This window comes from Takifugu flavidus, chromosome 12 (assembly GCF_003711565.1).
Source record: "Takifugu flavidus isolate HTHZ2018 chromosome 12, ASM371156v2, whole genome shotgun sequence".
NCBI classification, from domain to species: domain Eukaryota; kingdom Metazoa; phylum Chordata; class Actinopteri; order Tetraodontiformes; family Tetraodontidae; genus Takifugu; species Takifugu flavidus.
Genome location: NC_079531.1, coordinates 13,274,196 through 13,285,811, shown reverse-complemented (window position 1 = coordinate 13,285,811; position 11,616 = coordinate 13,274,196). Strand labels below are relative to the sequence as shown.

Sequence of the window (11,616 nt, the reverse complement as noted above, 5' to 3'; positions counted from 1 at the left end):
ATTCCATTAAAAGCCGGTAGAATATTTTCACCTTGTTCATCCACAGCAACTGTAACATGATTGTGTACGTTTTCACCCACCACCTCCAACTGTATTAAATCATTGCGACTACTATGTCGTCTGGCAACATCCACCAATTCGCTGATAACCCCTGTTACATCTCGATAGAATGTTGCAATGTCAGGCACATTTCCCCGAGTGGGAATGTTAAAGGAGCGTCTTGTTCTCCATGTGTTAAAATCATTAAAAAACCTCTCACCCCCCGCTCAGGAGAGAGATCGGATGGATTTTCTCCTAGCCCTCCTCCCCCTTGCTGAGGAGAAAGATGGGGTGATGGTCTGCTCTCTGATTGTGTCTCTGCTGAATCCGTCTCTGATCTGATTGTTACCGCGTGTAAGACATGATCACTTTGCGTGTGGAGAGCTGATGAAGGAGAATGATTTTCAAACTCTACTGCATTAACTGCATTAAGGTTTTCGAGGGCATCATTTATGAGTTGTAAGGTGTCAAGTTCTAGGACGTTTTCATTTTGCTCTGTAAATTGTAAATTTATTGGAATGGAGATTGGAATTTCACTTAATTGATCAACAGCTATTTGTAAAGCATTCGGTACTTGATTAAAATATTCAACATTGAAATCCTCATCCATATCTTAAACAAAAGACAGAAAAAAAAAAAAAATTACAGCTTTTTCAACACTGTTTTAGTACACCTTTGGTTACAATTGGAGGAAACAATATACCGTATGACATTATTGAAAATCTCCAGCACTACCATGTCTTGGGGGTGTTGGGAATGAATGTAGCAGCCTGTATCCTCCTCCCCTGTCAAAGAGCGGTTCAGGAACGCTCTCGTGGTGCTCGTGCTGTTGTTGGGAATGAATGTATCCGACTGTATCCCCCTCCACCCTGTTGAAGGACGGTTCAGGAACGCTCTCGTTTAATCTCAACCCTGAATCTGTAATTAGATGAGAGATGAGTTATTTTTTTTATATATTATTATTATTATTAGTCAAGAAGATATAGTATAAAATATACCATCAAACAATCTCCTGACAATGTTAGACTTGTGTCTCTGGTTCCTACGTCTCCTTATCGGCCTCGCAGGTTCGAAAGGATCTGGTGCCGCTGTAAGTACAGGGGTCAGAGTGGTACACGCTTGCCGTATTCTACGTCTCCTCGCAGGGGCAGAAGGTTCACGGGAGGGTGGAAAGGCCGTGGGAGTCACAGTGCTCAGAGAGGCGCACGTTTGAAGGTTCTGTTTTGATGGTTCTGTTTAGACAGAGGGGAAAATCGTTAAAATACAAATCATCAAAACGGCACATATTTTGTATATACTTCTAATCACAGATAAATATATTACCTTGTACAGTCGACTTCGGTCCTCCTGGCTGTCTCACACGTCTTCTGGAGAGTTTGTTCGTCTGCTTACTTGAGTCAGTCCCATGTTGAAGTGCCGAGGTTTCCCTCTCAATCTCAATTTCACCAATTTCAGTTACACAGCAATTTGTCCCCTGCACGGGGAGTGGGGTTTCAGAACACAGCAATGCTTTTACTGCTTTTTCAGTTTCTTGGTTGTCTTCGGATACCAATCTTTCAGCCCTGGCTAACAGATCTGAAAAATGTATCATAAAGTTATATTTCAGCAATCTATGAACAACTGAGCTGTTCATAAAAAACAAAACAAAAAAAAAAACTGAGTTAATCATTTAAAAGAAACTATACCAACGTCTGTTTGCGTGAGGGTTATTCCTTCAAACTCATCGGCGCTGACTTTAAAGATACAGAAAATTACACTTAAAAATCTAGAATAAAAATAGAACAACTTTCAGGTTAAAAAGATCACGGATTGCTTACCAGGATAAATTGGCATATGGTGAACCTCTACTGTAACTTCTAAAACAGTTATTCGTAAATAGTAGTTAATCATTAATAGTTCGTTCATTAATAGTTTTCTAAAACTATTTAGAAAACTACAGAGAAAAAGTTTGGGAAGAATTTGAGGCTTACCGGTAGTCATCTTTGCAGCCATCTTTGTTTGTTACACGCGCTCGCAGACGGTGAAGCTTCCGATGAAGTTCTGGAGGACTGAGCTAATGACTGTGAGATGATCATGTATATATTCGCTTTACAATGCTTGGCGAGAAGGAAAAAAAAAAAAAAAGTTGATTGGCGCCGAAAAGTCTGATATTGACGATTGCCCCGGTGGACCAACTGGTCCCATGGGGATACATCCCTACACGGGAACTCTACCAAACAGGTTCAGGCGATATAACTCATGTTAAGAATGTTTTTCTCCAGGAGGGCCTCCAGGTCTCCAGGGGATTTAAGCTTCTTCAGTTACACACCTCGGACACCGGAAGACAACGTAGGCCCCTAAATTTCTTACTTGAGGCCACCAACTCTTTTCTCTTTTCTTCTGAACCACAGTGTTAGGGTTCTAACAGTCTAACTTTCTCCAATAGTTTTCTCTTCTCTAGTTTTCACAAATGTTTCACAAAATGTTTGTTCTGTGGAAGGTTTCTGTTCTGTGTTGTTTCTTTCTTCACAGCCTTCTTCAGTCACACACACCATTCTCGGTTTGATCAGTTTCAACACACCCCAGTCATTGGAAGACATCGTAGCCGACAACATAGGCCCCTCACTGGAAGATTCTTCCCGCTGATAGAGAATCAGCTCCCCCGTCTTGTAACGGAACACATACCCAAAACTCCCTGTTTGACTATAAGGCTCCAAAGACCATTCTTGCTGCAAAGGCTCAGAAGGTGACGCCTGAGAACGCTGTACAAACACCATGGATTTTTCAACTACTTTTCCACACAATTCTCTTATAACGGTCACAGCCGTCTCACCAATCAAGGATGTAGAACTACTCATGTTGTCCACGGATGGCTATGCCAGGACTATGGCAAAACTGTTTTGTAACTGTTGCCCTTATTAAAAACAGGCGAGCAAGCGAGAAAGGCGGGGGGGGGGGGGGGATCCACCCTCCTCCCTTTTAAAAAAAAAGGCGGGAGGGAGAAAGGTGGGAATGGGGGGGGGGGGGGGACAGATGTGGGCGGGTTCAGGGAAAGGTCAACCTGTCACTTTGACAAGAAGTGACCCATTTCTCTCTCTGACGTGAATCCTCGGAACCGTTCAGTCCCGTTTACAGCGGGCAGGAGTGACAGAGCGGGGCTTACAGGAGAGAAGGCCGATGATGTAGCTGAGCAGACTGGGGGTCAGCAGCAGCGAAGTCAGGACCAGGCGAGCAAGCGGGCAGGAATCAGAAATGCAGAGGCAGAAGTCGTGTTCAGGGCCAGAAAGCAGGTAGGCTTTCCAGGGAACAGGCAAGGCAGGCAGAACTAAGATAGGCAGGGTCCGTAACAGGTAATCCAGCAGGGAAAACGCTGGAAAGTCTCGCATCGAAGCAGAAGAATAATCTGGCAAGGACTGAGAGTGCAGGGGAGGCTTATAAACCGGGGTGATTGGGAATCGGCTGCAGCTGTGCTTGCAGGTGAGTGGAGTGGAGTTGAGCTGACGGGGTGGGAGTGGCTGGCAGGTGGAGTGGAAAATTACTGGGACAAGAGGCAACTGGGGGAATGGGGCTGTGACAGCTGGCACCCGCGATCTTGTTCCTTTGGTCATTACCCAAAGCTCATGACCATAGGTGAGGGTAGGAACGAAGATCGACCGGTAAATCGAGAGCTTCGCCTTTTGGCTCAGTTCTCTCTTCACCACAACGGACCAGTGCAGTCGGCATTACCGCCCATGCCGCACCAACCTGCCTGTCAATCTCCTGCTCCATTCTTCCCTCACTCGTGAACAGGACTCCGAGGTACTTGAACTCCTCCACTTGGGGCAGGATCTCCTCCTTGACCCGGACAAGGCAATCCACTTTTTTCCAGTTGAGATCCATGGCCTCAGATTTGGAGGTGCTGATTCTCATCCCAGCCGCTTCACACACGGCAGCGAACCAATCCAGTGATCGTTGGTCACGGGCCGATGACGCCAACAGGACCACATCATCTACAAAGAGCAGAGACCCGATGTAGCCTTAATCATAAAACATTTAAACACATTAATTAGTCTGTGTCCTTATGCTGTCAGTGACACATGCATCCCACAGGCGTCGAATCTGCTTCCACATCTCTAAACACACATCAACAGTCAGTCAGCTGCACATTGTTGTAGATGCCAACAGACCCTTTCAGGGACTTCAAGATTTTCATGATCATATTTTGGATCTCTCCTTTTCCACAAGTCTGATTGTTGATTTTATGGCTCATGAATCTGACTTAAGTCTTACTGCTTTGTTTGTTCTGTTTTAGAGAAAAGATGTCCATGAATGATTGAACAGAAACTCCTGGGACCAAAACCAAAGTCCTCTGTGTGTGGTGAAGTGATCCATAAAGGCTGCATCAGATGCATGATCAAGTCAACTTGAATGAACTGCAAACATCATCCATTATACCACCCACTGTCCACTGTTGCTCTCATCCCCATCAGTCTCTTGTGCCCAACTGGAGTCGGTTTAGGAAAGCCAGTGTCACACTGGGATTATTAAATACAAACGCGTCTTCTCTGCATATTTAACCATCACCCAAGTGGATGCACAACAGTTGTCATGAGCACCCCAGCATACACACACACACACACACACACACACACACACACACACACACAGGTCAGCGAGTGTAACTACAATCAATCTTTATTTATATAGCGTCTTATACAATCAGAATTGTTTCAAGGCGCTTTCCAGAATCCCAGGGCCTAACCCCAGACAAGCAACAGTGGCAAGGAAAAACTCCCCTTTAACAGGAAGAAACCTTGAGCAGGACCAGGCTCATGTAGGGGGACCCTCCTGCTGATGGCCGGCTGGGTAGAGAGAGAGGAGAAGGGGGAGGACAGGTAGGAATAGGTAGGAGAGGAAGGGGGGAAGGAGAGGCATAGAGCATAGAAATACATACAAAAATACATTATATTGAATTGAATAAGCTGCTGGTTGAGTGGGTCAGTGGGGTCGGAGGTCAGTATACAGCTCTGAAGGCGGCAATACCTGTAAATGGATAAAGAAGGGGGGGACAGAAAAACTACACAGGAAATAGCATTACTAGTCTACTTGATGAGGAGAGGAGAGGAGGGAAGAGGAAACCATGACCTAGTGGGGTGACAGAGGCCTGTCAGGTGATCATGTTTCTGGACCCCGGCAGCCTTGGTCTCTAGCAGCATAGCTAAGATGTTAACCTAATGATTAGATGACCCCCTAAGTATGATAATTTGTCTATGATAATAACTGGAACTACAGAATGAGTAACAATAAGCTTTTTCAAAGAGATAGGTTTCAAGCCTAATCTTAAAAGTAGCGATGGAGTCAGCCTCCCGTACCTGGACAGGGAGCTGGTTCCAAAGCAGGGGGGGGCTGGTATCTAAATGCTCGGCCCCCCATTCTACCCCTAGAAACTCTGGGGACCACAGGTAGACCAGCATTCTGAGAGCGGAGCGGTTTATTGGGCTGGTAAGGTGTCACTAGCTCCTCCAAGTAGGATGTGCTAGGCCTCTGAGGACCTTGTAGGTCATGAGAAGGTCAGGTGACTACAGGCAATTAAATCTTGATGTGTCTTTCACACACACATTAACTGTGAGCAGGTTTCACACAGATGACTCAGATCAGCTCTGTGCACTTGATGAAGCTTCATGTTTCTTGCGTGCTAGATTTGAGGAAATCTGGTCTGAACCTGCGCCAATTGCGCTGTTGCTTGAGCCCCCAGAGCCCCCAGGCTGTCAGTTTGATGTCTGAATTACACGGACACTCGTGCATGAGTCACCCTGCAGTTGATCTCAGCATCACTCACTACGTTTACATTACACTTTATTGGAAAAACCAATGTTGTGAATCTTCTCCTGGTGGTAGCAGAGATGTGTTAATGAGGAAGGAATCTTCGCAGACACCGACTTGGTTATCAAAGATGTTTATTGGAGAGAACAGTCAGGTATCAATCGAACACTGCAGATTGTCCGAGGGAGGTTTCGCGGTCCCGATGGTGAAGAACTCCCAGGTGTCTTCATCGACACCTCCTTCTTATACAGTCAAGTAAACACATTCTTTACTGATGACCTCACGCTATACAATATGGCCAACCCAATGGTATAGCGTTCAGTTATTACCAAAAAAGGGAATACTTGAAGATGCTTCATGCTACACATCCTCATATGGAGAACAACCAGGGGCCCACAGGCTCCAGTGTCATCTTTTAGGAGCTCCTTTTACATAAAGGAAGAAGACACAGGACACACATGTGGAGCATGTCCTAATATGGTGCTTAGGCTGGCTGTTAACACATTACGGCCTTACAGATGTAAAGCCTGCATAGGACAGGTCAGATACTACACCAACCTTAAACAGAGGCTAAGGAACTTCCTATCACCCACATACAACGAAACATTCACACCAATTCAGGAGACTTGGTGACTCACCACCATGTGAATGTGGCGGGGCCCCGACGGGGCTCGGTATATAGCTCCAAGACCACTATGACTGGCATCAACCTCCAGAATAAAAGGTAAAGTGAAGTCAGCATAGGCGAGCACTGGTGTGGTCGTGAGTTTAGTTTTAAGAGCCTCAAAATTTTACACTCTTCGGACCAGTTCCCTGCCACTGCTTCTTCGGAGCCCTTAGGCTTCCTACCATTCAGGTTGGCTACCAGCTGATGCAGGGGGGCTGCCAACTTGGCAAAACCCTCCACAAAATGGCGATAATAGCTTGCCAAACCCAAAAATGAGCGCAACTCCGTGACAGTGGCGGGGGTCGGCCAATTGGCGACCACCTCTATTTTACTAGGGTCGGTGGAGACCCCTTGATCGGAAACTAAGTGACCCAAGTACCGCACCTCTCGCCGGAAAAATGCACATTTCTCAAGCCTGGCCTTCAGACCTTGCTCCTGCAGCCTCCCCAACACCACCTTTAGCCTCTCCAGGTGTTGTTCTACCATGGATGAAAACACCACGATGTCATCCAAATAGAGAAGCAGTGACTGACATTGTTGGTCACCAAACAGTCGCTGCATAAGCCTCTGGAAGGTGCTGGGGGCATTACAAAGGCCAAATGGCATCCGGTTCCATTCAAAAAGGCCAAATGGTGTACAAAAAGCGGTCTTGGGCCTATCGGCCTCTGTAACGGGAACCTGATTGTAACCACTGGCCAAATCAAGGGTCGAAAACCACCGAGCCCCGGTCAAGGCGTCCAAGGATTCCTCGATACGAGGAAGAGGAAACGCATCCTTCCTTGTCTTATTATTAAGCTGCCGATAGTCCACACACATGCGGAGGCTCCCATCTTTTTTCTTAACTAGTACAATCGGAGAACCATAAGGACTGCTGCTCTCCCTGATAATCTGAGCTTCAAGCAGCTGATTGATATGCTCCTTGACAACCTCATACGGTGGGATCCTCCTATGACGCTGCCTAACAGGCACATCGTCCAAGAGGGGAATGTCATGGCTGATCAGGCTCGTACATCCCAGATCCCCCTCATGAGAAGAAAAGACAGAGGCGTATTGTCGAAGGAGAGATTGCACCCTCCCCTGATCTTCGACCGGCAGGGCTGATAAATCAATGGCCTCAACCAGATCAGGAGTGACATCCGAAACAGCCTGAGAAGCACTGGTAGCGACACTAGTTGGCACCTCAATGACGCCCGCAGGCATGCTGACAATACACCCTTCATCTAAAGTGCCTGCAATGGTGCGAGGATACAACAAAACACTAGTGGTGCCAACATTTACAATCAGGATGTAAGCAGTGCCTCGTACGACCCGAACCAAAGCAGGCGATGCTAGCAGCCCGGCCGGCAGGCCATTCTCGGAAGGCTCAAACAGCACACTCCTACCCGAGAACTGCTCAGAACACATTGCAACCACAATCTTCATTGTGCCACCACGAATACGACATGCCTTCCTACCTCTAACTTTCACCTTCCCGGTGAGGTGTGAGGATGGTTGCTGGCTCCACATCTGGAGTGCCAGTGTAACTGACCATGGCGCCTCAGTTACCGAAGGTAAATTAAACAAAGCCTGCCCATGTTGTCCAAAAAGATCATGATAACATCGGCGGATGATATTCATCCCCAGAATACCAGGGACCTCGGAAGACACCTCTCCAAGGTGGTCTCGAACAACCAAGACCCCACACCGTGGCACAAAAGTACCACAGATTTTCACATCCAATTCAAGGTAGCCAACATAAGGGATGGCTAGCCCATTAGCTGCCTTAAGCTTCAGCCAATTACAAGATCTCAACCGATCATGGCCCCAGGGCTGTAAATTCTGAAGGAACCAACTCTCCGTCACAGTCGACACCATTGAACCTGTGTCCACTAGACAAGGGACCTGAACTCCCCCCATACTCACGTTAACATGGGGGCAAGCGGACATTAGTTCCAACACCCCCACCGAGCCAGGATTTACCCCCGCCGGACTGTGGCTCTGCAGTCCGGTGGGCACTAGTTTTCCGACTCCTGGGCAGGGCGAGACTGCCTATTGGAGGATTGACCAGCAGACGATGACCGAGCACGAGAGGGGATACGTACCCCATCGCATTCACTTGCATAATGCCCTGGCTGTTGACAACGCCGGCATATGACAGGGCCACGACGGGATAGAGGTTGGCGCGGTTGAACATTGTGCAAGGAGGAAAGGCATTGGGTAAGTTGATCTAGCTGCTCCTGTTGTAGTCTCAACATTTCCCTTATGTCTACCAATTCGGACCCCATAAGGGGGGTGGTTGACCCCCGAGAGCCTTGGACCCCATACTGGAGACCGAATGCCGATGGTACAGACTGACTTCGACCCCTACTACCCCCAGGGAGACCCTCCCGTTCCCACCGGATTGCCTCGCTCCGGACATCGAGCAGGGTAGCCGTGGGCTGCCTCCGAACATACTGCATCAACTCGCGCCGCAACGCACCATCCTGGACGTGTTCGACAAATTGATCACGTAGCAAGTCTTCCGCATTAGCCATCCCGGAGCCATGAGGCTCATAAGCGCGAGGGAGAACTCATGCAATGTCTCCCCGTCTTGTTGTCGCCTGGAAAAAAACGCTTCCTGTAGGGCCACATAAGTTTTTGAACACCCGTAGAGTTCTTTTAACACCAAAACAATTTTATCAGGGTCCTCTCTCTCCGAACTAGGTCGATACTTGATTTCTTCACGGGCCTCACCTTCGAGGTGATCAAACAAAAAAAATGCTCGGTCGGATGTAGACAAATGGCGTGCTCTCATACAAGCTTGAACCTCCTCTAGCCACTCAAGCAACCCGATCCCTGATTTTCCCTTAAACGTAGAACATTTCCTATCCCTGGGTACTAAAACCAACCTTTCAATGACAGGATTACTGCCAGTAGCACGGGGGGCTGTTGATGGTACCGAGGAGTCAGAGGTCTGGTCACTAGGACCTAGCACAGCTGCGGCCTGTCCCTGACACAACCTCTCATTGTCTACTCTCAGCTGGGCCACCAACTCCCTTAACTCCTGAAGCTCCACCTCCATATCTGAAACTAATGCACAAAAATGATACAGATTAAAGGACAGATAGGAAACTGAAACCGGATTATGGGTTCTACTACAACTACAGAAGGCCCAGCTGCTGTTTTGCCTCCGCACAAAATAGTCACCAAACGATATTAATTCTGAGGTCAAATCAACCAATTAAAACATTTATCAAAAAACCAGACACTGGACCACAAGTCTCCACCCTCCAAAAGAGAGATCCTGCCGACAACGCCAGAATGTGGCGGGGCCCCGGTATCTCTTTTCCAAGTCGACAACGCCACCCCAGGAATTCCACCTGGAGAATTATCAAGGCCGCACAAGTGTTTCTAATGAGGATAAGAGACTGGCCCAATTTGCAAAATTAATACCTTTTATTTCCGGATATCCGCTAACAACAATTGCTAAAATACTCTCACACACCCATTCACACACACTCAATGTGCAGATATTAAATTCATGTTCAAGATTTTACAATTATCTTTAAAACACCTGCACCCCACAGGGTAGGATCGGCACCACTTAGAAAATAACAGAAAACGTACACAATAATAGAACCCAAATAAACATACAAAAATAACCCACACAGCACACAAATAACACAATTAATCAAATCCAAATAACATGCAAAAATAATCCACACGAGCAAAAAGCACATTTAGTCAACCCCAAATAAACATGCGAAATAACCCCCGCAACAAAACATTAAACCCAAAATAAAGGCAATCCTAGTCCTCCTAGAGGCGCAGTTCACTCACACACTCGCACTTTAGATTGGACCCCACACGATGATACCTCGCAGAGGTAGACAGGAGTGACAGTCGGGAGCATACGCGATAAACGCGATGCGGAGGGCAAAACAGCAGCCGGCCAATGGCAACGGGAGGAAAGCGTACTAGAGCCGGCACCTGTAACAATTTCTGTTGGGAGAAAGCAATTTTAGGTTGCTGACAATTCCCCATATGGTGAGGCTAAAAGCAGCCGCTACGTACCGTCAGGTAAGGGAAAGAAATCTCTAAAATGGAGACGCACACCGAGCCACCACAGCGTTCCCCCTAGCAGGGCCAAACAGCCGACGAACCAAAGACACCCACGGCTCCCCAGCTCTGATGACAGCAGACCCAGGCGCGCATGGGATAGCACAGCAATCAAATGAGGAGGACCAAGTAAACTGTGGTGTGGCACCCACAAGCTCGACAACAAGAGCAGCCAGTGCAGCGCAGTCTCCTTTTAAGGGGAACGCCACAGCTGCAACTGCCCGAACAATTAAGGTGATCGGCAGCGCATGAACTCCATGCTGCCACATAAGCAAGAAGACAAAGGGGAGACACACCAACTGAAACTAGGTGAACGACCCTACCAATGACCCTGCCAACGACTCTCAGGTGACCACCCAGATCATTAACATGCTAAAAGCCAACAAGGGCTATCTTTTCCAACTCTGCCCCCAGCAAGTTTAGAACTTAAGAAGGCAAAATGTCTTCAAAAGATAAGAAAAACAGTTCAGTTGACACAGTACCTACATTGGATAACTATGACCTGGATTATTGAGAATCTACACAGACATCTTACACTTTATAAAAACAATTATTGCCTCAATCCGACAGTAACTGGACAACTGAAGGGCACGTCGACGGGTTAGTCCGACTGAGAGCGGTGCTCTTTGTATCCGACTAAGACAGCCAGATAATGTGATTGGAATGCATCTTTCTTTCCACCTTGATCAGAGTTAAACCAGAGTGTGCTCATGCTCCACATCCACCTTGCTGGTGTATCGCCCAAGAACAAAAACATCCATGAAAGTCCAGCATCTTATCTGGTGAATACTGCTCTGCTGCTTCACTCCGTTTGTTTGAAATGTGATGTAAAAGATTATCCAGAAAGGGCCACATTGACCTGCTGAACAGATGCTGCTTATTGCCTCCATGCGTTGGGGAGGAGGACATCTGCCTGTCAGTAATTCAATGTTCTTTGTTGCATATAAACTGAGAAATTCTGATGAATGTCAACGTCCAATTTTAAACTGAGCATGTAAGAGTAATAAAAAAAATGCTTCCGAGCAGGAACTGTGATGACACCACACACATGT

General features: G+C 47.2%; 1 protein-coding gene across 2 annotated transcripts; it reads right to left on the bottom strand.

Annotated features, from left to right (window-relative positions):
• Nucleotides 1–733: 733 nt before the first annotated feature.
• Nucleotides 734–2,222, bottom strand: LOC130535474 (uncharacterized). Of its 2 annotated transcripts, XM_057050547.1 has the most exons (6): nt 2,010–2,222; nt 1,857–1,895; nt 1,725–1,772; nt 1,363–1,614; nt 1,038–1,271; nt 734–957 (listed from the first exon to the last, which is right to left on the bottom strand). In XM_057050547.1, the coding sequence occupies exons 1-6, from the start codon at nt 2,029–2,031 to the stop codon at nt 752–754; spliced, it is 801 nt and encodes a 266-aa protein (XP_056906527.1). In that variant the 5' UTR covers nt 2,032–2,222; the 3' UTR covers nt 734–751. The 2 variants fall into 2 exon arrangements, with proteins under 2 accessions (XP_056906527.1, XP_056906528.1); XM_057050548.1 differs by lacking the exons at nt 1,725–1,772; nt 1,857–1,895 and having other exon boundaries at nt 737–957; nt 2,010–2,219.
• Between the last annotated feature and the right edge of the window lie 9,394 nt (nt 2,223–11,616).

Excerpts from the sequence above, each read along its gene's own strand:
- LOC130535474 (XM_057050547.1), bottom strand. The coding sequence starts at position 2,031 with ATGGCTGCAAAGATGACTACCG. Across the intron at positions 1,773-1,856 it reads CCATATGCCAATTTATCCTG|TCAGCGCCGATGAGTTTGAA; the intron begins GTAAGCAATCCG and ends GTATCTTTAAAG. Across the intron at positions 1,615-1,724 it reads CCTCACGCAAACAGACGTTG|ATCTGTTAGCCAGGGCTGAA; the intron begins GTATAGTTTCTT and ends TACATTTTTCAG.